General features: G+C 43.9%; 1 protein-coding gene across 8 annotated transcripts in view; it reads left to right on the top strand.

Moving 5' to 3' along the window:
- The window catches only part of ASTN2 (astrotactin 2), a 1111474-nt gene extending 1084728 nt beyond the window's left edge, over positions 1 to 26746 (top strand). For all 8 annotated transcript variants that reach the window (XM_075560396.1, XM_075560395.1, XM_075560402.1 and 5 more), the window contains 3 exons: positions 2890 to 2990; positions 9442 to 9625; positions 25909 to 26746. In XM_075560396.1, coding sequence (XP_075416511.1) covers positions 2890 to 2990; positions 9442 to 9625; positions 25909 to 26146 — 523 coding nt within the window. In that variant the 3' untranslated portion in view covers positions 26147 to 26746. The remainder of the gene's footprint in view (positions 1 to 2889; positions 2991 to 9441; positions 9626 to 25908) is intronic.
- The last annotated feature ends 296 nt before the right edge of the window (positions 26747 to 27042 follow it).

Raw genomic sequence — 27042 nt, 5'->3', positions numbered from 1 at the left:
TTAGGGACTGTGTTGTGATGATGTTGGTACGTTAGGCTGGGTTGACTTGAGGAACAAATCCAGCGACACTCATATACATGTAAGAAAGAGCTTTAAATCATAAAATAATTATATATCACGAAAACATTCAAGCCCAGACTAACTCGTCCATAAGTCTGATCCTCGTCTGTACGTCCCTCTTCAGACTCATGTAGTCACGTAGATCAGTAGCCGGTGGGTTCAGCGTTATTCAGATCCAAGGTCAGTGGAGACATGGAAGGGGTCTCTTAGGGTGGCTAGCAAGCAAGAAGGGAAAGATGGTGGGGGTGGGTGATGAGGGGTTCCCAGGACCTCCTTATGAAAAGACCATGCCCACAAAGAGGCACCATCAGGCTGAGACCCGAGTAAGAGGTTGAATATCACCCCTATATACATGAAGTTGACATAACTTTCTCTCACTATCACAGTAGGTATACATAGTTCATCCAATTCTTCACCCGTGCTTGTCCTTCACCCGTGCTGGTCCTGGCCCATTTTCACTGAGTTGACGCTGGCAGAATGTGACCTTATGAACAGAGTAGCATTGCCCAACAGGGTTTTCAAGACTGTAATTTTTTTTATGGAGGCAGACAGCCCATCTTTCTTCTGTGGAGCAGCTGGTGGATTCAAACTGCCAGCCAAATGCTTAACCATTGAGTCACTAAGGTCTTACCCACTGCCAATGGGTTGATTTCAACTTATGGAGAGAGACACTTTGGATTAGCGTAGATCCATCCTTTAGGGTTTCCAAGGATGGAAATCACTGAGGGGAGCCTAAGAGTCCATGTGACTCCCACGGAGCAGATAGTTAGCAGTTCAAGTCTTAACTGAAGGTACCAACAGGACTCCTAAACCTTGTCCTTGGTTAGAGACATGGCAGCAATTAAACTGATAAACCAATTGATTGTGGTAGCAAATGTGCAATTCTGCTGGATGTGATTGAATTATGGAAAGATTTGGTATATGCATGAATCCCAATTAATAAAAAAATAATAAAATAAAACATCAGAGTGAGATGGAAAAAAAAGACTAAAAAGGTCTTAACTATATTAACTTGTATACCCAACTTAGAATCATTAAAGCCCTAGTAAAAAAAAATTCTAACTCATAAAACCCCCACCCACTGCCATCAAGTAGATGACATCTCATAGTAAACCTATTTAGGGTCGCTAAGACTGTCATGCTTGGGGCGGACAGCCTCATCGTTCTCCTGCAGAACCACTGATAGATTTGAACCACCGATCTTGAGACTCAAAACAACGCTTACCTGCCCGGACAACCAGGGCTTCCTTGGTACTGTGGCTCACCTAGATCCCAGTACCACCAGGACAAGCTCATCTCTCTGCATTTTGGAAACCATAGTATTATGACATTTTATAACAAAATGCATTACCCCCACTTTACAAATGAACACATTTTGAATTAAAAAGAGGGCCAGTGGCCCAGCAGCCCTACTTCCAGATCATTATCTCTCCCTTTGAAGGCTTGTGGAACAGATAGCATGGTCCAAACCACCAGATATCTAACTCTTCTCTGTTGCTCTGGGCCTCCACAGCTGACCTCAACATTCAACTTTGTCTACACCTTATATGAAAACACACACCATCACAATCCCCTGTCAAATAAATTCTGACTCAAACCCTAGACAAGATTTCTAGGGCTGTAAATAATTAAGGAAGCAGACAGCCGCTTGTGGTGGGTTTGACCCCACAACTTTGTGGATAGCAGGACAACACTTACCTAATGACATCACCACGGTGCCTGTGCATTCGATATTATTTAAAATCACAAAACTTGATGGTTTAGAGAGTTGAAGGATTAGAGTCTCCCGAGGGCAGGGACTGCTATGGAAAGAACATCATGCCTTGGAGTGGACCTGAATCTGCCAAGTCTTGTTTTACCAATACACTCCCTCTAAGACCATCCTGCCCACATCTTCTCCTGCCTGTAGGACATCAAATTTCCAGTGATATTACGGAAAGATGGAGTTAGGACTTGCAGATAGAATAATACCAAGGCTTCCCACCTTGACACACAGTGTCCCTGCCAACCTTCTAGCTCATCTCACTTTGCCTCAGCTACATCTGTTGTCCATTCCTCCAAAAGCCTGATTCCCTTTCTCTATGGGGCCTTTGTCATTGCTGATCTCCTTATCTGGATCCCGCCCCCCCCCCCACACACACACACATACACGCAAAATCGTCCTCTCACAGCATGGCTCAGATCTTAGCTCAAATTGTCCCTCCTCATTGAGGCTTTGGTGAACCATCCTGTCTGGAATACAGCTCTACACTCGTACACTATAACTTTCTACACGATCTGTGTATATGCCCCGTCCTATGATTATCAGCCTGTGACTATCATGCAAGCAGGACTCTTGACTTTCTTGTTCATCTTTATAACCTTAGCACTTAAAATAGTTATTGGCATATGGTTAATGCTCAAGAGATAATTGCTTTAAAATTAGTTAATGAAGGTATACATGTGTGTGCTTATATAAACATCTATAACTGCATTCATGATACTGGGTAGCTTTGGGATTCCCTTAGTTTTAACCTCCAGCTCTGTCCCTAATTATCTGTGAGATCATGGAAATATATATAATCTAGGTCTTGATTTCATCATTGGTTATCATATGTTCTGCCTTCTAGTTTATTGAATTGTAAATTAAGAGATTAAGTATAAGTATGCAGCAGGCAATCAGTCGCTCAGTAATTGCTTTATAATTATTTTGTCCCTACCTCCCAACAATTTCTTCTCCGGCTTAAGCATCCCGGATTCCCCTGCCTTGGTTTAGGTGTTCCTGTGTTCAGTGTCCAGGACTTTCTCTGAAGGTACATCTTGGGGCTCTGTTTCCTTACTATACTGCAGGTTTACTCTCTATGCTGTGGATACACGGGGGCGACATTCAGAACTCAGCACGGTGACCTTGAGGACAGCCTGCCCACTGGTAGATGACAACAAGGCAGAAGGTAGGTGAACCATTTCTTCACTTCCAGGTCAATTCCAAATACCCCCACTCTTGAGTTTCCTACATCCAGATCCCAAATCCACTCCACACACCCATAAGCACATAAGGACACAGGGAGAGGGAAATAAAGAAACACAAGGAACAGGAGGAAAAGGAGGCTAAAATAATCAAAATCAGGAAGGAAATGAAGATTGGTTAGCAATATCTTTTTTTTTTCACCCACTGGAAAAGCTTATCTTTTGAAGGTTTGTTCCATGTTCTGATGTAGACTTAAGAAATGGTCTGCAGAGTAGACCATTTACTGCAGAATAAACCTGCGGTGGCCCAAGTCTGTGTCTTGTCCCTTAGAATAGGCATGCTCGGGACCATCACTTGATTTGCCTTTTTTCTATGCTATGCAAGATGGGAAGCCTTGGTACAACAAACCGGTACCGAGCAGACCATGTGGCTGTGCCCTTGGCAGACATCCTTAGGCCTTCCCATCTAGTCCAGAGGTGGCTTCAGAATCCTCCGCACAGAGCTCGAGTCAGCCATTCTCAGTCAGAGTCAGGATAAAAGATTAAACCCTTTGGCTGTTCCTGGTCCATGAAGTTGTAAACAGCGGGCAAAAAAACACCTGCAAATTAAGAAATTGCAACAATCAATCAGACTTTTGTTTATTTAATTCTTGAGCAATGCTTGGTTGTCGTTTCCTCATCAGAATAGCAAAAATGTATGCTCAAGCATCCTCGTGGCTCATCTCAAGATAAGCAGATGTTGGATAAGCGGTGCAGTGGAAACATGGCCTCCACCTTTTAGAAGTTTGTGTTCTAGGGAGTAAAACCGCCATTTCTGCAATTAGCCCTGATAGCAATAGGAACTGTTTTGTGTGCTATCAGGCAGAGTACATCGAGCAGCTCTTGGTCTCTAAGATGAGGGGGCATGAAATGATTTCATGGTTACTTAAAAAAAATCAGTGTTAAGATAACACATGTATGTGGTTAAAAAATGAGAAAAATCTAAAAATCAGTGTAGAAAGTAGCATAAAGTAAATGTTTTTCACATCCTGATCCCCAGTTCCCCAGAGTCTCTGAGAGACAACTACTATTAGCAGTGACTTGGGATCATATGTGTGTGTGTGCATCTGAAAACATATCCGTGTGTGTATGTGTGTACCTAAGGGGCTTCAAATATGTGTAGAAAAAGTGCATCATCTTTTCATTCCATTTTTCCATGACATTTTTGAAGGACTCGTTTGTCTAGGAGGGTCACTCAAAAGTCCTAGAGCTCCCGGTCAAACACGCATAGGATTATTTCAAACAAAATGTGCTTAAGCATGTCTGTGCAGTTAGTGAATGGCTGCAGGTGAGTTCTCTCTCAGTTATCCACTCATCTGAGTTTCCGTAGGGTGCCTAAACCAAAGGAGGTCCAGTCAACTGACTTGTGAAGGGAGCCCCTGGTCTACCTAGATTCAAGGGACAGATGTCAGCTCAGAGGTTACCTTTGCTGTTTGCGGAGACTCACAGGGAGTAACTGTGATTGATTTTCTCAAAGGACCAAGGACAGTCATGGAGGCTTATTATGACAAAGATTTAATAAAATTAAGAAACACATTGGTGGGGAGGGAAAGGCCAGGAAAGTTGTGACAAGGAATTTTGTCCATCATGAAAATGCAGCGATTCAGTCTTTGAGGGTACCAATTTCTTTGGGAAACCTAACTCCAACCCTCTATAGGCCTGCTCTTGCCCCTTCTGACTTCAAAGAACACTTAACAGAAACACAATCTGAGTCCTTTGAGGATACCCAAATTCGCCTTTTGAGGTGGCATAAATCACAGAATTCAGACTTCTTCAGGGAAAGGTTCTCTCTGTCATCAAGTCAGTGCTAACTCACAGCGACCTCCCGTGGGTTACCAGGACTGTACCCCTTTAGGGAATAGAATGCCCAGTCTTTCTCCTGAGGAGCTAGGGGTAGCTTTGAACGGCCAACCATGCAGATTGCAGCCACACTCGGAAGCACTACACCCCGGGGCTCCATTCGGGGGATGGAAACCCTGGCTTTAGAAGTGTCTAGACCTAGATAAGGGACATGTCACGAAACAATAGCTTCACATTTTGGTGAGTTTGTTTAATAAAAGTTTCTATGAGTTATTGTAGCAATGTTTTTTGGTTTGCCCTGGTATAAGAGCTGCATATTTGGCTTTTTGTGGAGTGTTGTGTTTTCCAGAGTAACCGAACCATTTTATGTTTTCACCAGCTATGCACGAGTAAAGCAAGTTTTCCACATTTTTACCAACTTTTGGTATCGTCATTGGTTTTGTTGTATATCTGTGTGGAAAAATATTTGTTATAAAACATTTGCCATGTCAATCACTTTTCCAGACGTTTAATTATGTTCCCTGTGGCATGTCGTCTTCTGCACTATCGGTGTGCAGCTTTGTTCATCACCTTAACGGGCACACATCCCCCTTAAAGAATAATTCACCGTATTTGTCCACTCATCTGCTATTTTCTCTACGGAAAAAACATTTGTTTTCACCCTCTGGCTATTGTAAATAAAGCTGTAATGGACAAGTATCTGTTTCCATTCCCGCTTTCACATCTTTTGAACATAAAATTAGGAGTATAATAACCGGATTGTATGTGATTCTATGCTTTAAGTTTTCAAAGAATTGCCAAATTGCTTTCCCCTGGGTCTGCACCATGATTAAAAACAAAATCTCTTCAGCAGTACATAAGTGTTGCAATTTCTTCTCATCGCCACCAGCACTATTTTGTGTCTTTTATTTTTAACAGCTATCATACTGTGAAGTGGCACTTCGTTATGATTTTAATTTGTGCTTCATAATTAGTGCTGGCTTTTATCAAATATATTTTCTGCACTGCGTGAGATTATCATGTGTATTTGTTGTTATTGTTGTTGATGTTGTAGTAAGCCAAACTCACTCTAATCCAATTCATGATTGTAATAATAGGGTGTTGTATTAGTGTGGATAGACTAGAGAAACAAATGCACAAGATCTCATATGTATAAAAGAGAGAGTTTTATATAAAGGTTAAGTGCACATCAAGAAAACATCCCAACCCACTGCTGTCCAAGCCCATACATCCAACATTAACCCATATGTCCGATACCGATCCACAAAGTCCTCCTCCATCTCACAAAACACAGCAATGATCCTGACTGCAGGAGGAAAGCCTAATCAGTGAGCAAGCATGTAAGCATCTCAGGACTCTCCATGCAGTGGCTCCAGCACCCAGGGCTGCATCGGGTTAGGTCCATGCAGCTTCTCCTCAGGGATGTCTTGCAGGAAGTGAGCCTTGCCAGCTGAAGCAGGGAACTGGATAAGGCAGCTGCACCCTTATCCTACCATCAGAGAACAAATGACCCGAGAACTAGAAAGGCAGGCTCGCCTAGCCATTTATCTCTCCGCCCTTCAATTAATCCCACAGTGTTTACCAGCCAGGTTGGCAAAATATACCTGAACTATCTCAGGTGTATTACATTGATTGACTTTTTAAGTGTCAAACACATACGCATTTTGAAGATAAATTCCATTCAAATGTGATGTTTGATTCTTTTAATGTTTTTAAATTCTGTTTATTTTTCTGAGGATTTTTACACTGATATTTATAGGGGATAGTGTTGCATCATATTCTTATGGCATTGTTGGCTTTGGGTATCAGAGTAATGCGAACCTCATAGAATGAATGGAGCATTGTACCCTCTCTGATTTCTCCCAAGGGTTTGAAAAGTACTGGTCCCACACTCATCGCAGGTGTAGTTGGGAGATATTTTGATTACTGATTTAATTTCTTTCCTTGTGATAAGACCTACTGACATTTTCTATTTCTTCTTAAATCAATAGAGGGATGTTGTGGTTCTAGGAATTTATCTGTTTCCTCTACTGTATTTAATTTTATGCATATTTGCTCATCGTATCCTCTTATGATCCTTTATTTTTCTCTAGTCAATTAGGATGCTCCCACTTTCTGATTTTCATTGGGCACATCTTCTCCTTTTATATTTTTCATTAACCTAGCTAATGCCTTCTAAGTTTTATGGATTTTTTTGAAAAAACAACTCTTGTTCACTTATTATTGTGTTTTTATTCTCCACTTCATTAATTTCTGATTTGCTCTACTCTTTGATATTTTCTGCCTTTTGGCACCTGTGTGATTTGTTTGCTCTTATTTTTCAACTTCCTCCAGTTGTAAATTTAGTTTAATAAGATTTTCATTATTTTAATAAAGTTTCCCTCTGAGTTCTATCTTTGTTGCATCCCATAAATTTTGTTATATCGCACTTCCATTTTAATTTGACCCACAGTAGTTTCTGATTTATCTGTGTACGTCTCCTGGGACCACTGGCTATTTATAATGTGTTGCTCAATGTCCACCTACAGTTGTGCGTTTCGTTGGTTATTCAAGTGTGGGTTCCTTCTATTGTGGTCAGAGTAGTGACTTTGTATGATTTTCTTTTTTTTTATTTTGTATGATTTCAATCTCTTAAAATTTATTTGGATCTCTTTAGTGTCCTAACAAATAATCTGTTCTGGAGAACGATCCATATTCCCTGAAGAAGGATGTGTACTATGCTGTTGTTGTTGGGGGTGTTCTGTGTATGTCCCCTAAGCCTCGCTGCTTAAATTCCTCTAATTATTGATCTTCATTCTAGAGCTTTGGTTACTGAAGCTGGTGGATTAAAGTCCCCAGTTATTATTCTAGACCCATCTATTTCTCCCTTAAAATTTGCTAGTGTTTTCTTTGATATTCATATAATCTGATATCAATATATACCCCCCCCAACACTCTTTTGGTTGCTATTTGCTTAGAATAATCTCTCCCACTCTTTTACTTTCAACCTACTTATGCCATTGAGTATAAGCTGTATCTCTTAAATATGGGACTTTTTAGGAAAAAAAATCTATTCGGCTACTCCCTGATTTTAATTGGGGAGCTAATTTCATTCATTTATAATGTAATTACTAATAAGGAAGGACTCACTTCTGCCATTTTGTTTCTTTTCTATATATATTTATTAACTCTCATTTTCTCCAATATTATGAAAATTTATTTTTAGCTGAGTTCTTTTTACATTGAGTTATTTAGATTCTCTGCTTTTTGTTGTTTCATGTATATTTTAAGGATATTTTTAACTGGGGACCATGAGGTGAGCATCTTCAATGTATAACTTTGTTAGTTTAAATTGAAACCTACTTCACTTCAGTAGCATTTCTGTTTTTCCTTTATGAAGTTAACATAAATTACATCTTTATCAATTATATGTCTGGGCGGGGGTTGCAGTGGAAACCAAAGCCTATCCGTAGACAATTGGATATCCCCCCACAGATGAGTTACATAGAAAGGATGATTCAGCCAGGGTGAAATAGAACACCCATGAAAAACACATCATTCCTCTAGTTCCTGAATGCTTCCTCCCCCCACTACCACCCAGTTCTACCTCACAAATCCAGCTAGACCGGAGTGCACACATTGGTACAGACAAGGGCTTTCAACACATGGAATCCAGGACAGCTAAAGCCCTGAGGATCAGTTGTGGGAGTAGCAATACCATGAGAGTAGGAGGATGGTAGGGGCGGTGGGATGGGAGGAGAGGAAGGGGGAGAAAGGGGAACCAACCCATCACAAGGTTGATTATGTAGCCCACCTTCAGGGGGACAAGTAACAGAAATGTGGGTGAAGGGAGACAACGGACAGTGTACAATATGAAACAACAATAATATATAATTGATCAAGGATTCATGAGGGTGGGGGTGGTAGGAGGTGGGGGAAGAGGAGCTGATACCAAGGACTAAAGTAAAAAGAAAATGTTTTGGAAACAATGATGACAACATATTTACAAATGTGCTTAATACAATTGACTGTTGAGTTGTGATATGGTTTGTAAAAGCCCCCCAATAAAATGATTAATAAAAAAGCATATGTCTATGCACATAAGTTTATGATGACATTTTTTTCTTTTTGTAGGAGATATTAAACATACAAGCCCTAAATATCATAAAATTGATCTTTATATTTGGTCTGTAAGATTACTTTGCTGGCAGTCATCCTGGTGATCTCTTTCTGAAACAGCCATTTACAATGAAATGAAATAGAGTTAAAAAATAAAAGAAATAGTTCTATTTACATACAGAGGTCACCATAAGTCAAAGTCACTTCACTACAACTAGTCTTGAACTCTAGACTAGGTCCACAATTGAGGACTAAATATCTATTTTTAAACTTAATTTTCACAAAGTACTTCCAAAAATAGATTCCATTTATATTCTGTTGTTCAAGCAAACAACTTGAACACAGTCAATCAATAACATATTCAGGATGGAATGAAGGTTTGTCTGCTTCCAAGGACCAGGCAAATGAAGTCCCATGTATCACTCTCTGCCCTGTTGCAAGCCTGCTTCCGTTCTGTCTTCTCCGACTTCTCAATAATCTCCATTTCTTCTTTCTCAGAAATAGCTGACAAGATCTACAATCTGTACAATGGGTACACAAGTGGAAAGGAGCAGCAGACTGCCTATAACACGCTGATGGAAGTCTCAACCTCGATGCTGTTTCGAGTCCAACACCACTACAACTCTCACTATGAGAAGTTTGGAGACTTTGTCTGGAGGAGTGAGGATGAACTGGGGCCCAGGTAGGGGGTTATGAGTGTGGGTGGAGGCATACACTTGTTTTATGTGTTGTTTACTTGACTAGACCCTTACTTGCCTTAGACCGAGAATGGACTTTATCAAATAAATAAGAATGGTGGTCACATTAGCCATATCAGGTCTGAATATGGGAAATGAGCAGGGGAAAGGATGGAAACAGCTTGCTCGACTCTTCAAGGGTCAGGTAATTGAGGGGCATCAGGTTGTTGTTGTTTTTTCTACCTCCCACCCTCAGTTTTATAGATAGGGATACTAGGCTTCTTGAGGGGATGTATCCTAACCAACATTTCAGAAAGTGACAATGGCAGGGATATTGCGCTCAATTCATGGCTTTTCCTACTCCAGTAGAATCGAAGGTTTGTTTTAAGTAAATAGCTATGAACTTATCTACAGTTCATTACTAACATGACACATTTGTGAATTAAACATGTACTAAGACTTGAATATTTTTGTCTCTATGAGTAATTGTAACACTCCATGTTCTAGGTGACACAGTGACTTAAAACTTATCTAAGTCACAGTTGCTGTGCTCTGTAGTTTCATAAAATAATCTAGGAAATGGTAGTTGCATTTAATTTCTTGCATGTTCCAACAAGATCCATTCCTTCAGCTGGCACATTCTTAGTTTGGAGTGCCTCTGACAAGGTGGTTACTCGTGAGGCACCAGTGAAAAGATAGAAATGTGGAAAGATAGAAAATTACCATCCAGATGAGTGTCAACTTGGTAATGCCAGTAATTAAACACCCAATCACAATAAACAGAAATGTTAAGGATTTTAATAGCAGGAAAACAAGGCCTTTGAAAACATGAGGGAAACTATGGTGTGGCATTAGGCTAAGCATTGAGCTGCCAAGCTCCAAGTTGATTGTTCAAACCCACAAGTTGTTCTGTGGGAGTAAGATGAAGTGGTCTGCTTCCGTAAAGATTTACCATCTTGGAGTCTGTAAGGAACAGTTCTACGCTGCCCCTATGGCTCACCAGAGGTCAGACTTGTCCTGGTGGCAATGGGTTTAATTTTGTGTGGTTGGTTTGGGGAACATGAGGTATGGGTACCTAACTGGTCTAGTGAACTCCATGAAAACTTGCAACTAGAGTGGAGGGAGGAGAACTATGTTGTCAAGTGCTGGGAGAAGAAACGGATAGATTAAAGTTGATTGGCCTTTTGCTCACATGTTATGCAGTTGCTTGTTGCATTAATAATGGTTGCCACATCACCCTGTCTATAATCTTTATGTTTTCTTCCTTAAATATTTTTTCTCGAACCCTTTCTCATTCAAATGTTATGAGAAAAGAATGCACTGTATTATAGAAGAAAATTGGTGTCACCTCTTTTTCATTGAAATATTAAACTTAAACGCATGCAATACAGTGGTCAAGGGTGGCAGAAGGGCAGGTGGCATGAAACAATGCTGTTCAAGGAAGATCAACAAGTAGTAGAGAACTGTTAAAGGCACAACCAAAACAAGACTTTCTTCTTAAGTTAGTCTGAACGAAGGGATGAAATGCCAAGTGAATCAGACTTCTTATGGGGGTTGCTGTTGTTGGAGACTGAACCTGTGATTGCCTTGAGTACCACCACCCCAATCCTTTCCAGTACCCCAGAGGAGCACCTCCACTCGGAGAAACACTGCTTGGGGGAGCTGAAGGAATTCCCCTGTAGTTGGACAGCAGGAGTAATATGAGATAGGAAGAGAGAGGTCAGCAGGGGCCAGATCCTGAATGCCCTTTAAGTAGGGTTAAGGAGTTTGGATTGTTTCCCAAGGGTAATGAGAAGCCTTTCAAGTGATTTTTCACAGGGGGATATAATATCATCAGACCTTTCTGCACATACGACCCTTCTGACGGAAGTTCTAAGAATGGACCAGAGGGGTCAGGTCAAGAAGGAGACGGAGAGGCCCTTGGGGTTGTGGTGGTAATGGTTGAGGGAAATAGTGGGTTTGCCGGAGCCAGGGCAACACCTACAGTGTTGCACACCAATGCACAGCTTCCTGAAATGCGTACCGGGCAGCACTTACACGCTTTCAAAGGTTTCCAAATGACCATGGAAACAGAGCAACGTAGGGAACCTCTCCCCATTTCATGAATGAGAAGGAATTAGTGGTCCCGGGGTCGCAATCGTCGTCTGTAGATGATGACGAACCTAAGGGTGAGTGATTCGAACCCCCCCAGCAGCGGCAGGAGAGAAAAGCCGGCCATCGGCTTTCATAATGAATCTAGGCAGGTAACTGGCCTGGAGCACAGGTCTGCTCTGTCACATGAGGGTCTCCGGGAGTCTGAACCCACTTCAGGGCACTCCGTGGAGATGAAGGAGTTCCCCCCGGGTGGCACGGAGTTTGATAAGGAGGCTGGTTCTCTGCGCCTTCACGCTGAGGGATAGGTTAACACCCCCCTCTAGCCCTCCCAAGAATTTGAGGCCGTGTGGCAGCCGATGAGAACTTGGTCCAGCAGGTGATCTTCTCAGTTCTGTTGGATCATGGACTGTCACTTTCCCCCATATCACATGAATGGACGTTGTGTTGTTGTCTTAATAAAGCTTAAACAAGGAGGTAGACAAGCAGGACAGTGCCTCCGGTGAAAGCTCCTGCCCCGGTCATTTCAGCGACAACCTGACCTGTGGGCAGGGAAAGGCATTCCACTTCCTTGGGCTTTCTCACTAGTTCAAGGAGTCTGCTAAAGCAGCCTTCCACTCCTGACTTTGTCCATATAAGATCCTTGTGTGCTTTTTCATTATGTAAATCTCCCTCACAGCCTCCTGCGCTCCCACAGAGGCAGAGAAACACAATCAGTAGCGAACTGGGATAATCCGCTAGCCTTTGGTCAGCCAATCACTATACCTACTGTTCTCCAATACTGACTTCCCTTCACAATCCTATCGCCTATCTCTTCCCGGATCATTCTAGTCTCTTGAAGGATAGCTTAAATTCTTCCAACACCAGGTGTTGCCAGGAGCCAACAGGGCTGCATCCTAGTCCATCCTGGCTATTGCTGTCACCTGGTCAAGTCAGCCCACTCCTCATAGTAACCTTGCAACCAATGAAATGCGACACGACCCCATCCTGTGCCATCTCGGTTACAGACTGGACTGTTGAGATTCGCAGAATTCATTGGCTGATTTTTATAAGTGGATTGCAGGTGATAGTTCCTGTATAATCTTAGCCTGGAGGAGCGTTGGTTGTGAGCCAGGGCCAGCAGTTCAAAACCACCAGAAGCTCTGTGGGAGTAAGAAGGGGGCTTTTCATTCCTGTAAACAGTTTCAGTTAGGAAACCCACAGGGGGTCGCTATGAGTCAGCACTGACTCAATGGCAACACAGTTGGAGTTTTGGTTGTATCTTTGTGTGGAAGCTTGGCTGAAAGGTGTTTGGAATAGTAGCAAGGTGCAAGCTTCCATTGACAGAGGAGAAAAGGCTGTACACGAAGTGCCTTGGCCAGATCAGATCTCCCATGTGGAAGATGAAGCTTCTACCACTGAGCTAGCACTTTGCTTCTTTCCTCTGGCACTGCGAATACACTTACTGTTTCAGCTGGGGCTCAGCCCCTCTCCGGTCCTCATTCTTCTCATCTATAAAATGAGTTGAATGGACTCATGCCATGGCATTTCCTTTCTTTTTCATTTTAGCAGTGGAACACATGTTCTTTATAGTTAAATCTTGCACAGAACCCAGAGTCTTGGCTGAAATGCCTCTTCCTCAGAGACACCTCTAATGCTTTCATCCATTCACTCATATTTTAATTCTCTGCATCACATTGATTGATCTAGTATCTGACGTGGCTGCTGTATTTATTGTCTAATGTCCTACTTCCCCACTACAATGTCAATATATATAGTCGCTGTGCCCTCGCCCCTTTTCTAGATCACTACTAAGTAACTACATGTTGAATAATTTGATAGTTGGCTAAGTGAGTATTTGAGCCAGAGTTGCTTTAGTCAGAACCAAAGTGCATGTCCAGGAGCCCACCTGCTCCACCTTTCCTTCATCTCTCCCAACGGGAATTGGCCCTTAAGTCTCTGTAGGACCCCAGGGAGCTACTACAGTAGCATTCTCAACCTGTCCTCCAGACCATGTGCCTACAAGGATCCCCTGAAGATTTCGATAAACGGTAGGTTCTGATGCATTATATCATGGTGGAAACACAAATCCTCAGCAGGGGTCAAACCAGAATTAATCCACATGAAAACCTGCCTACAGAGCATGCTTCATGTCACATGGGCTACTCCTGTTGTCTACTAGTCAGTTTCCCTCTCCCCACTGCCCTGGACCCCAGGGTCACTCCAGCCCTACCATAAGCACATTCAATCTAGCAATCAATAAAGCGTGGTTTCTAAGTTTCTTGAGATTTGCAAGGGCATAACATTTTGTAGAGAATATTACTTGTGAGATAGGGCTTCGAGACCCTCTGATGACATAGTGGACTATGTGTTGGGCTATAAACCATAAAGTCAGCATTTCAAGACCAGCAACTGCACTTAGGGAGGAAGAGGGGGCTTTCTGTTCTCATAATGATTTATATTGAAAGCCCACACAGTTAATTCTACTCTGCCCTATAGGATCATCACGAGTCAAATTCAACTTGAAATTGATAGCAGTGAATTTTGTTTTTTTCTGGGTGGTAGAGCTTAAAGTTCATTGAATTCAGTTGTTTTAAAGCATGATCTAGGACAGTGGTTCTCAACCTTCCTCATACCGCAACCCTTTCATACAGTTCTTCATGTTGTGGTGAACACCCCCCGAACCATAAAGTTATTTTCGTTGCTACTTCATAACTGCGATTTCACTACTGTTATGAATCAGAGGACCCTGTGAAAGGGTAGTTCGACCCCCCAAAAGGAGTCGCGACCCACAGGTTGAGAACTGCCGGCCTAAAGGAATTTACCAAAGGGATTACTGAATTGTAAATTCTGATTCAATGTATCTGGAAAGGAAAGGCAAATTCTCAGCAGGGGTCAAACAGGAATGGACAGGTTCAAAGTTGTGTGTCACAGGGAAAGCAGGAGTCGTTTGGAGGAATCTTTGTTCTGTATATGATTCACCTGGGACCTTCCTAACAGGTGCATACTCCCTTGGTAACCTGGAATGAAAGGGGGCCCAGCGGCTGCCCAGCACAAGGGCAGCACTTCGAAACCATCAGCTGGGGAGCTTCTTAGAGAAGCTCTGCTAGCACACTGTTTATGGTTATCCAACTATAAGGTTGATGGTTCAAGTCGACCAGCCATTTCTAGAGAGAAAGGCGAGGTTTTCTGCTCCTGTTAACCTCAGAAACCGAAAGTAGCAGTGTTGTTCTGTCTGACAGGGTCCCTATGGGTCCAGGGGACTCTGTGGCTGTGAATTTTCTTTTTACTTTGGTCTGAGATGTTGCATTTCTACCTTCAAATTATGATAATGTTGCTAATCAGAAAAAGTTACTTTGAGTGATACGGTTCTAGATGCAGATAACGAGCAGCTGACCCACGCAGGCACAAGGAACAGGTCCTCAAGGAGACAGTGATGTTTAGACATAGAATCAAAGTCTAAACTTGCTGGAGTAGGGAATTCAAGGTGCGAAAATTCAACTCTCAGCAGCATCAAATTAATGCCAACTCATCGTGTCCTTATCGGACCGAGTAGAACTACCTCTGTGGTTTTGTGAGACTATACCTCATTACAGGAGTCGAAAACCTCACCATTCTCCCTCAGAACGCCGGGTGGTTTTGAACTGCTGGTCTCATGAGTAACAAGCAGCCCAACTCATAATCCACTATGCTGCGAGGGCTCCTTATGAGACAAGGGAAGGAAAAATGGACTATCAAGACTGAAATGCTTGGCGGGGATCAGAAAACGGGAGCTTTTATGAGCCCCGTTCAAGAGTTTGTTCTCCTCCCAGGAGTCATGTAAAACTTTCAAATAGGGAACACTTAAGGTGCCTTTGCCCTTGTTGTTCGGGTGAGCAAGTGTATTAAAAACTCCCTGTCATCGAGTTGACACAGATTCATAGCAACCTCATAGGACAAGGTAGAACTCTGAGACTGCAACTCTCTGCCAATGTAGAACACTCCACCTTTTTCCTGAGAACTGGCTGGTTGTTCTGAACTGTTGACTCTATGGATATCAGCCCCATGGGTAACCACTATGCTACCTGGACTTCCGGGTAACAAGTGTACAAAATATCAAATTATGAAGCAAAGAGATAAGGAGAACTGTTCGGGATCCAACTATTGGGTTCCTGGCATGGCTTTGGCAACTATTTAATGTATAACCTTGAACAAATGCCATCCCCATTCTGGGCTTCATTTGCAGCAGACATTCGGATACCAAAGTCCTTTCCAGCTGGGAAGCCAATGACCCAGCAAGCCATGGAAGTCATAGAGAAGAGGCACACAATGAATATCATTTTACCTCCCGCCCATCACATCCTGTTTCCCAGAGATCTAGGTTGTCTAGGGTAATACAAATGCTGCTCGGGACCTCCGCAAGGGCCGATAGTATGGGGTGGGTACTATTTGGATTGTCTGAGTCTATCATCACCAAACCCCAAAATGTCCTCACCCTCTCCCTGGTTCTGTAGTCATATACTCCCATAAAATTTATTGACAAAATGGTGTTATTTGTCTCTGCATAATAAATCTACCAGGTCAGTGTCCTCCAGAGTCTGGTTCCCCTGACAATCACAGGTTACTCTAAACAGCTGTGTAGAGAAGCCCTCCTGACACCCAGCTGCCCCAGCCATACGGTTTCTATTAGAAGACTTTACAAACCTGAGCTCATTGGTGGCCAGGGACCAGAATTTGCTCCGGTCAGAATATCCTTGACCACTCTTGGGCTTCTCAGTTCTCTCAGTCATGTTTGATTAAAATGATAGCATTAGAGAGTAAAGAACAAGTACGTGAAGAGATTTTGTTTCAGGGAAATTAATCTGTCCAGAATAGACATGGCATATTTATGGTATCGCAACTTTGTGCTTCCACAGCAGACATTGCTAATAGATTACAGAAATCATAGGCCTTGGCTCCACTTGGATCTTCTGGACATTGCGCTACAAGCAGCTTTTCACATCTGAAATGAGATTACACATTGTGGAGTGTGTTTGCTGTATCTCTGTTGAAAATAAGCAAATCTGGGATGTTACTATACATTCTTTCAGTCCATAGTTATGTTAGCAGTTTTCTTTAGACAACATGGATTAACGCTCCTGTAATCTCTAGGACATGGAGAATAGGATGCACTTTTATTATTTTCAGCACATTTTGTATCTAAATATGAATGTGCACATTAAATGTTATATTATTTCCTCTTTTCTTGAGAGGCTGTCAATTCATATTTATTAATTCATTCAGAGTAAATATGCACAAGCTAAGAAGCAGGGGGTGGGGTACATTAGTTGGACACCTGCGTAAAGGCCCATACATCCATATCATACTTCATACTCTGAATAATTGATTTTGAAGATTTGACAGGGAAGTTAGGTCAATGACTTGAGGTCTCTGCTCATAAGAGCCAGAAACCAAATTCAGAATGATATCTTTTACTGTCAGACTAGTGATATGACGTGCTGTGTCCCAAGATATACTCATAGCTAAGATCAAAGAAATGGTAGTAGGAATTTCAACAGAGGAATATACAAAAAACTTTAGGGAGGGTGGGGCAATAGGGTATGTGATGACTGAGAAGATCTTGAAGACGTCTAGAAGATATTTTGGCAAGACTTTGACGCATGAATGGAATCTCAACAAATGGGTTTCTTTCATCTCAGGAAGTCAGTGCTGTGACAGTTGTGTAACACCTGGTTTGGTGGTGTAAGGCTCATCAGACGCATTGCCACTCCCATGTAAACTTCACTCGTATCCGACTCCTGTCTGAGATATACTTCATTTGACCACCTTCTGTGAGAGGGGAACCACAGAATTTTCATTGTTGCTATTTTTCATTTAGTTGAGTCAAAATCTGCTGCCTTTAAATGCTAGCGTGGCTTTGCTTATGTTGCTTTGGTTCCTTGTGGATAGAGATCTGGGACCCCGCATTCTCAATCTGTTCTCTGGTCCGAGCACATGAGTGGCCCGAGGCCCACTTTTACCACTTACAGACGGGAATAAAGTGTGTGCTATGAGATCCTGGGGAGGACCGCGGAGAGGATGATGTTGCACATACACATTTTCTGGCATACAGTTGGTGCACAGTCTATGAGAGTCACAATAAGCCCCGACCCTCCGTTTTTTCTCCACTTCTCTTCAGTGACCAGAACAACATCACTATTTCGCCTCCTTAGTGGATCCCCTCCAGGCCTGCTCTCAGCACGTCTTCAGAAGGTTCACAGAAGTGGGCCCTGCATTCAGCATGACGGTCTGACTACAGGCCCTCTTACCAGAAGTGACCAGGATGCTCCAGATGTGGCCTGTCCAGGGCAGCATCAGCGAGCCCATTGCTTCCCTTAATCTGCCCTCTTCACCGTGAAAAGTTGTGTTCCAATGTTTTTTGCAGCAATGACACCCCCTTGGCTCTCGTTAAACTGGGGGTCAGCTAACCAGCTCAGTTCAAGGAAGCAGGGAGGAGGGAGAGGGGCCAACGGGAGTGTGTCTTTACAACCACGCCTCTCTCTCTTCATCTCTTAACCCACTTCGAAAGGAGGTCTGTTCAGTTGGTTACTGGGTCAACAGCTGATTGGATAATAGTACTGGGGAGAAAGTGGCTGGTTAAAGGTTCTACAGTTCCCGGAAAAGTGCTCCGCAGGCCCAGCCCCTAACAGTGGAAAGGGCCTCCTTCACAACCCATCCTCAGCCCAGTCTCACCAGCCAGGACAACAATAAATTAGCTTGATATGGCCCTCCTTCCCCTCTTGTTTCCTGTCCCACAGGCCTGGATCCTGTCTCTCATGAGGAAGATTTTATTTCCAGTATTTGAGAAAGTGGTCACCCTGACCTATGATTTCCCTCTCCAGAGAAAGCTTGGGGCATGCTTGGCCTTTGATTTATGGGTCTCCACTGCTTACAATTTATTACCCTGAACTCTTGTTGGTGTCTCTCACTCCCCCTCCTACTCCTCCTCACTCACCTCTCCATACCATCAACCCTCTCATTGTGGCACCACCATCTCAATCGGCTCCACTTTCTTGGCCAAATGCCAGCCAGGATACTGCGGCATCGTCTATGCCAGGGAGACTGCAGGAGACACGGAGGCAAGCTGACACTGTTTCAGTGGTTATTGGGTGCAAGGTCCTGTGTTGGATGCCAAGGGAAGTCATGTCTTTTCAGTCGTAACAGCAGCTCTAACAGAGGGGAATTGCTATTCCCACCTTAGGAGGCATGGGTGATCCAATAGGAGAATCTTGCCCTCCGTGCCGGAGACCTAGGTTTGATGCTGGCTTGCACAGCTCTTGTACAGCCATCACCCACCTGGCAATGGAGTTTTGTGCATTCCTGAACAGGTTTTAGCTGAGCTTCCAGACTGCAGTGGACTACGAATAAAGGCCTGGTGATCTGCTTCCAAAAATCTGTCAATACTCCTCGGACCTCTGGTATCCAATCCACATTGATTATGGGGATACCACGAGGACAATTAACATCTCATTCTGGTGTGGCAGTGGTCAGCATGAGTCAGAGGCTGACTCCAGGGCCATGCACACCAACGTTCTTAATTTGACTAATGGAGAAATGAAGATGCAAAGAGGTAACATGACTTGCCCTAATGGGCCATGGGAACTGTAGCTTTGGCTCACTACAAGATACTATTTTGAATCATGATTAATATGTACTGAGAACTAAGCAAACTGACCACTTTATGGTCCCAATAGCTCAATTTCTGTTCCCGTTGTACCACTTTACAAACCAAGGATTAGTGGTATTGAAGAACTCATTCATCATTCACAGAGGTATTAAATAACACATCTTTGATTTAAATTTAGGATTCCAGAGATAAACATTTCATCTCAATGCCATGCTATCTTGAGCCTAGATTCTACTTTTGCCTTTGTTCCTGACCCAAAGTGTTCCCTAACAAATCATGTTCCCATCCTAAGCCCCAGGGTCCCCTTCCACACAAGAGCCTCGCTGAGGAAATCACAGGGACAGTGGACACAAAGCATTCGGACAGACAGGAGAGGAACTGTCTTCCAGCCCTGTTGGGTATAGGTGGTCTATTTGTGTGATCGTCTGCACCAGATGATGGCTCTTTACTGCCCAAAGAATAAAGTCTAAATGCTATAGCATTGCTTACAAGAGTCTCACCTCTGCCAGGCTCTTGGGTCTCCAACCTGTCTTCTGGACTGGCCACCTCACCAAGTGGTGACTCACCGTCACTTACACTTTTCTTCAGTCATTAGACTCGAGGAATGGCTGGATGATTCCCGCAGCCTCTGCACACGTGGGGAAACCTTGCTTCCATGTACGGAGTGAGCCCAGTGCCCGTAGCACCCTGCGTGTCCTCTGACTCAGCACACACACCCTGACTTACAGGCTATTAATATTTTCGTCTTTCTCCAGCTGCTGACATTTAAAGGCTCCTACGACTCACACCAGTGAGTAATCGGTCCTCAAGAGTCTGGGGCCCAAAGGTAATAAGGGGGAGCAGGATGGTGACCGTGATGATATTTTCTAGCTTGACAAGTACTTACTAAGTGGTAGAGACTTTTCTTAGAGTTTTACACGTATTAACATTTTAAATTCCCGCTATGATGCTATAGTATGGGAAAGATAAGGCTTTCTGCTCCCGTAAAGATTCACAGCCTTGAAAACCCACAGAGCCACTTACGCTTTGTCTTCCTGAGGTCACAATAGATCAGAATTGACTCGATGGCAATGAGTTTGGGTTTTTTTAGATACCTCATAATTATCAATATAGTATAGAAATGGCCAACATATAGTGACCTTATTATAGCTGAGGAATCTACTTCAGAGACATTATATAAATTTTTATAACTACAATACTAAGATAAACAAAAACTACTAAATACAATGATGGGGAATGGATAATACTGTTAATTCCCCACCTTGTTTCTTACTTCTATTCATAACTCCCTGCCACCACCTAATCTCCTCAAGCAAACAGGAATCTCTTTTTCTTTTCTTTTTTCTTTAAATCATTTTATTAGGGGCACATACAACTCATCACAATCCATACATTCATCAATTGTGTCAAGCATATTTGTACATTCATCGCCCTCATCATTCTCAAAAAATTTGCTCTCCACTTAAATCTCTGGCATCAGCTCCTCATTTTCCCCCTCCCTCCCTGATCCCACCTACATCATGAACCCTTCATAATTTATAAATCATCATTTTGTCATATCACACTGTCTAACATCCCCCTTCACCCACTTTTCTGTTGTCCGTCCCCCAGGGAGGAGACTATAAGTAGATCCATGTAATCGGTTCCCCCTTTTCACCCCACCCTCCCTCCACCCTCCTGGTATCGACACTCACATCACTGGTCCTGAAGGGATTATCTGCCCTGGATTCTCTGTGTTTCCAGTTCCTATCTGTACCAGATAGGAAAATCTGGTCAAGCCAGATTTTTAAGGTAGAGTTGGGATCATGATAGGGACTAGAGGAGAATTGTATGTTTCATCAGTGCTACCCGGCACCCTTGATTTGCTCATCCCTTCCCTGTGACCCTTCCATAAGGGGATGTTCAATTGCCTATAGATGAGCTTTGGGTCTGTACTCCGAACTCCCCCCGCCCTGCCTCATTCATAATGATATGATTTTTTTGTTCTGATGATGCCTGATACCTGATCCTTTGGACACTTCATGATCACACAGGCTGGTGTGCTTCTTCCATGTGGGCTTTGTTGCTTCTGAACTACTAGATGGCCACTTGTTTACCTTCAAGTCTTTAAGACCCCAGATGCTATATCTTTGGATAGCCGGGCACCATCAGCTTTCTTCACCACATTTGCTTATGCACCTGCTTTGTCTTTAGCAGTTGTGTTGGGAAGGTGTGCATCATAGAATGCCAATTTAATAGAAGAAAGTATACTTGCATTGAGGGAGTACTTGAGTGGAGGCCCAATGTCCACCTGCTACCTTAATACTAAAACTATAAATATATGCACATAGATCTATTTCCCCATACTCATATATAGATATATTTTCATATGTACATGTCTTTATCTAGACCTCTATCAATGCCCTTTGCCTCTATTTCCAGGAATCTTTCTTAATAATCTATTCCACCTGTCATTTTCTTCCAAGAAACCCTTCAATAGCACCTCCATTTTCCTCAAGAAAAACAGGAAAACATAGCATTTGTTGAGGGCTTATTGGAAATGCATTTTTATTTAATTCTTTAAAAAATCCTTCACAGTTGGTACAGTTATTCCTCTTTGATGGACTAGGAAACTGAGGCACAATCGGCAATGCAATTTGCTTAAGATTACACTGCAAGTCAGTGACTAGGTTGGGGTTTGAGTCCCCTCGCCAGACTCAATAGAGTGCACCTGCTGCATCGTTCCACCACAGCACCTTGGTTTCAAAGCTCTGGTGCCCATCTCTCCAGCTTCATCACATTGATTCCCCACTCGCAGGCTGTAAATTCTGAAAAGATCTGAGCACTCTTTTATCTCCATACCTTTATCTAACCTGCCTATAAGACCTTTTGCCTCCTCTTAACTCCTATGAGTTTTTGAGACTCTCTAACCCTTCCACTCACACTAGGAAGCCTTCTTAGATATCCACAATCTGACCTTCCCACCTTCCTCTTCACCCATAACATGTGTGCCTCCTTTTACCCCTGCTTTTTCCACCTGTAGTTGACTCTTCCCTGTGCCCGTCCTTCCATCCAACCAGGAGCTCTTCCATGAAATAAGTGTTGGGCACACCCACCATGGGTGACTGGCTATCTCTCTTAACCCCACACCAGTCCCATTTTTTCCATGAGGCAACTAGTTGAGAGAGGGTAAAGTCGACTTCCCCAGGCCGTGGGGCTGTTAGAAAACAGAGCCAGAGCAGGCAGGGGCGTGAACTCCAGGCCTCAGGCTTCTCTGGGGGTGGCATTTGCCAGCAAGGAGAGAGGAGTGTGGGTAGAGCAGCAAGTCGAGAGTGAGTATGAAGCTATGAATTCCTGGCACCTCAGGAAATATTCCGCCTCAGTGTTGAACTACACAAAGAGGACTTTTTTGAAAGGCACCTCATAAATCGCTCCCACAAAATGTACACACATAAACCCATTCCTTTAGCAGCCCCCATGCAGGTGCCTTACACAGCCTCCCATTTGTGGGGTCTGTTGTCATAAAACACCTTCCCTCCCAGGGTCTCAGAGGGGCATGGAGAGGACAGCAGGAGAGAAGTTTAACAGGATAAGATTCGCAGGCACAGGGAGAGCCCTGCAATGCGTGGAAGAGTGGGGTTCACATGGAGACATACCCCTTGACACTGAAGTTGCCTTGTGATGTGAATTGGGAAAGGGATATTCCCTTTCCTCTATACGTGATCCAGGCCTGTGTAGTGGGCTAGGATTGGGCGGTGAACATAGTGGGTTAGTAAAGGTCTGCAGTTCAAACCCACTGCTGCTCTGATCCAGGCTGTCCCTTGTGTAAAGATTTATTTTCTTGGAAACCCTTGGGAACCAGTCTACCCTGTCTCATTGCTATGAACCGAAATGAACTCAGTGACTGTCGGTCTGCCCCTCTCTAAGCTTTAGTTTCTATATCTTTACCGAGAATTGGACTGAGGGTGATTTTTTTCTCCTAAGGAAAGTATTTGGGAATGCTTAGAGATATTTTTATTGTCATAATGGAGAAAGGGTATTCTAGTGGCATCTAGGATATAGGAGTCATGGATTCATCTAAACATTCTACAGGTCAGCCCCCACAATAAATACTTGTTCTGGTCTACATGCCGATAAGGTCAGACTAGGCAATCTCAAGGATCCTCGCTAGCTTTCACTTCCCGTGAAACCAAAGATTCTATCACGGAACTTCTCCCTGGGGGAGGATGAAGGGGCTCTGGATAAATGTCTAATGGTGAAATAGTGAGTGCCATACCTCACCATGCTTCTTGCTAAGAGTGCTGTTCAGCGTAATCCAAATCCTGCCTGAAACAACGTCATGGGATTTCATAGCAGACTGGCTGTCTTTGTGAACTCTGCTGGCACAATGGGGTGTGTTAAGCCAATAGCAAAGTTTACGTTGGAATCTGCTGCTTGTCCCTCGGGGAAAAAGAGGAGGCTATTTGTTCCCTTGAAGATGGAAAGGCGCGGGCCCATTCTACTACCCGTTGGAATTGACTCTATGGCAGTAGGTTAGTGGTGTTGCTGCAGCTGAAATACCACAAGTTGGTGAGAAGTCTGGATTCAAGGCACCAGCTGCAGGGGAAGACTCTCTCTCTCTCTGTATGCTCCCTCCCTCCCCCTCTAGCCTGCAGAGCTGGGGAGGAAGGTGGATTTCGTCTTGACTTCTTTAGCCAAGGGATTCTTAGAGCCCTTGGAAATCTCGAGGTGGCGTTTATCTTCCCCTCATTTGTGCGTGCTTGCTCCTCTGCCTAATTCGCTCTTTTTATATTTCCAACGTGATTAATATGACCTCATGAAATAACCAACAGAAACTTCTGTTCTCAAATGACATTATTCCATCTATAGGGTTGGGGTTACAACTCCTACATATATTGGGAGGAAACAGTTGCTATTCATAATGGTAGCCATCATTTGTTAAACCTGTCTAAGACTTTGGCGTGTCTCATCTTAATCTCACCATCATCTTATCCCACCACTCGGCTTGTCCATTGGACCTCCTGCAGTGGCTTGTCTGCTGCCATGATGCTGGAAACTAGGTCACTGCGACGTCAAGGACCAGCAGGGTTTTCGTCCAAAGTCAGATTTTTGCCTCACGTCCTTTGGACATGTTATCAGGAAAGACCAGTCCTCGGAGAAGGACATCCTGCTTGGAAAAACAGAGGGGCCAGAAAACAGAGCGAGGCCCTTGGCAAGATGGTTTGACTGCTCCAGTGGGCTCAAGTGCAGGATGGTGTGGGACGGGACTGTTTTTGTTCTGTCATGCAGAGCATCACTGTGAGTTGGGACCAACTTGACGGCACCTAGCAACAATAACAATCACCTGATAAGAAAAAGACCGTAATCACCATTTTTGAGATGAAAAGACAGAGAAACTATGATTCGGGATAAATACTAGAGGAGCCTAAGAGCCTCAGAGTAATAAGAAAGCCAAGCAATTAAGCATGACCAGGCCTACGAGGTGGAAATCCAGACCTAAATTCAAATCTCCAGCTCCAGCATCTTACTGGATGTTTGCCTTTAGTCAAGTAATGTCCTATCTCCGCAGCCTCAGTTGGTCATTTATAAAATAGCAAAAAAGAACAACAACTTTAGGAGCATTGTGAAAACTGAATGGAATTTTTAAGATACCTTAACGGTACTCACCTAGAGTTTATTTAGCACCGGGTAAGTGTCAACCAGTTGAAATGGTTCACTCATGATCCTAATCCCTGCCTGTTAATCCGGGACCCAAGGCTAGCGTTGTTATTCACTCCATGGGCTCCCACATCTCAGAAGTGACAATGATCCATCTAAGGATATACTCCTCTCTCCCTTTTCACACACCGCATAATTGAAGACACTTCTTAAAAATTGTTTAGATGTTTGGAACTGTGAGTGGGTTGACCGCGTACAGAACAGGCCATCAGCCTTGCATCCGACCGGCCCTACACATCGTGTCTGCTCACAGGGCTTTCGGTCTTCGCAGTGGGGCACCACTTACCTCCTTCTGTCCATTTCCCGCCATCCTGCTTCCCTACCGTGCTGAGCTATCTTCTTGGGTCAATGCAAGCCTTTCAATCTTGATATTCTAAGGCGTGTACATCACACCGGTGCTATTGGTGCCGTTACAGACCGGTTTTGTGTTTAGTGGAAAACTTAAGCCAGTTGGGTGAGTTCACTCCCAGACCTGACAGGTGACTAAGCTATGTATGTCTCAGGGGTTCCACTCGCTGCTCTCTGAGCAAGAAGCCTGATCATTTTTGATGATTTTGGTTTCATTCCACAATTTCCTCCCACTGATCATGCCTTCTAAGGTGATCCTTGTCAGAGCACTTGGTAGTGGTAGGCAGCACCGGCAGGATCGTGGAAGCTGGTGTTTACATGTACCATTCATCCGTCAGACTATTGAAGAGGACAATTTGTCTGAGGATATTTTAACAGATGGTGGAAATGACAGACTTGCGTCATCACTAGGGACCCATTCTGTTGGGACCAGGACTCCTCATTTACCTGTTGCTCTCGACTCACTAACTCAAAGGTCCCACCTCTTGAGTCTGAGCTTCCTTGATCCTTTCCTCTCTTTCCTTCCAGGAAGGCCCACCTGGTCCTGCGGCGACTGGAGAGGGTGAGCCGTCACTGCTCCAGCCTCCTGCGAAGCGCCTACATACAGAGCCGAGTGGACACGGTGCCCTACCTTTTCTGCCGCAGCGAGGAGGTCCGGCCTGCGGGCATGGTCTGGTACAGCATCCTCAAGGACACCAAAATCACTTGCGAGGAGAAGATGGTGGCCATGGCCCGAAACACGTATGGGGAGTCCAAGGGCCGGTGAGGGAGGGTGCTGCCCTCTGTGAGCACAGAGACTCTCCGTGGGAAGGGGAGCAGAACACATGTGGATCCTGGGGCCGGGTGGGCTGGGGGACAGCTGAGGATGGGGCCTGGCCAATGACACGCTTGCCAGCAAGGCCAAAGCAAACCTCTTCTCCTGTGGATAGTGAACGGAGAACTTTGTAACCACTGGAATTGCTCCTTTCTCTCGCTTTTGTTTTTCTAAGATATGATTGGACTCTATCAAAGTCTCTTCTTTTTGACCTTTTCTCATGGATGGTGGTCAATCCAGAGGCAGGAGCTTTCAGGTGGAAACCAAACAGCTTTTCCTCCTCTTTCTCCATTCTGGCTAAGTCAGCCTCCTTCCAGCCATAGACCCCTGGAGGAGACTATGAAGAGGCAGCTTGACCTCTTCCACACCAGGAAGGAAGCCCTAAGGATTGTTGCAGTGAGGAAACATGGGTCTTTAGGACAATTTTTTTTCTTTTCTTTTTCTTTTTGGACATTATTGAGTTTGCAGGACCCCTGCCTCTTCCTGCTACCTGTGGGTCTGCCCAGAGTCCCTGCAGGACTTTCCATGCATTAAAAACTCCTATTGTCTCTCTTTCTGCTTGGGTGGTGTTTCTTCCCAATGGAGGTGTTTGGGGCCCTCTTTGTTTCCTGGGAGATAGGTATGGGAGTACTCAGCATGTGCCAGGTCCTGAGCTTGCAAAGAAAAACCAAGAAGCTCCTTGCCCTCTGGGGATTTGGGAGGCAGTGGAGTTCAGAAAGAACAATGTGGTTCTTCCAGGTAAGAAGAACGGGGCTTCTTGAACTCATTGTTTGATGAGGAAAACTGAAGGGGTTGTCATGGCTTCCCTGAGAACAATTAGACAAACTACCTGAGGCTGAGGAGGAGTG

This window comes from Tenrec ecaudatus, chromosome 10, assembly GCF_050624435.1.
Source record: "Tenrec ecaudatus isolate mTenEca1 chromosome 10, mTenEca1.hap1, whole genome shotgun sequence".
In the NCBI taxonomy this organism is placed as follows: domain Eukaryota; kingdom Metazoa; phylum Chordata; class Mammalia; order Afrosoricida; family Tenrecidae; genus Tenrec; species Tenrec ecaudatus.
This window is presented reverse-complemented; position numbering and strand designations above follow the sequence as displayed.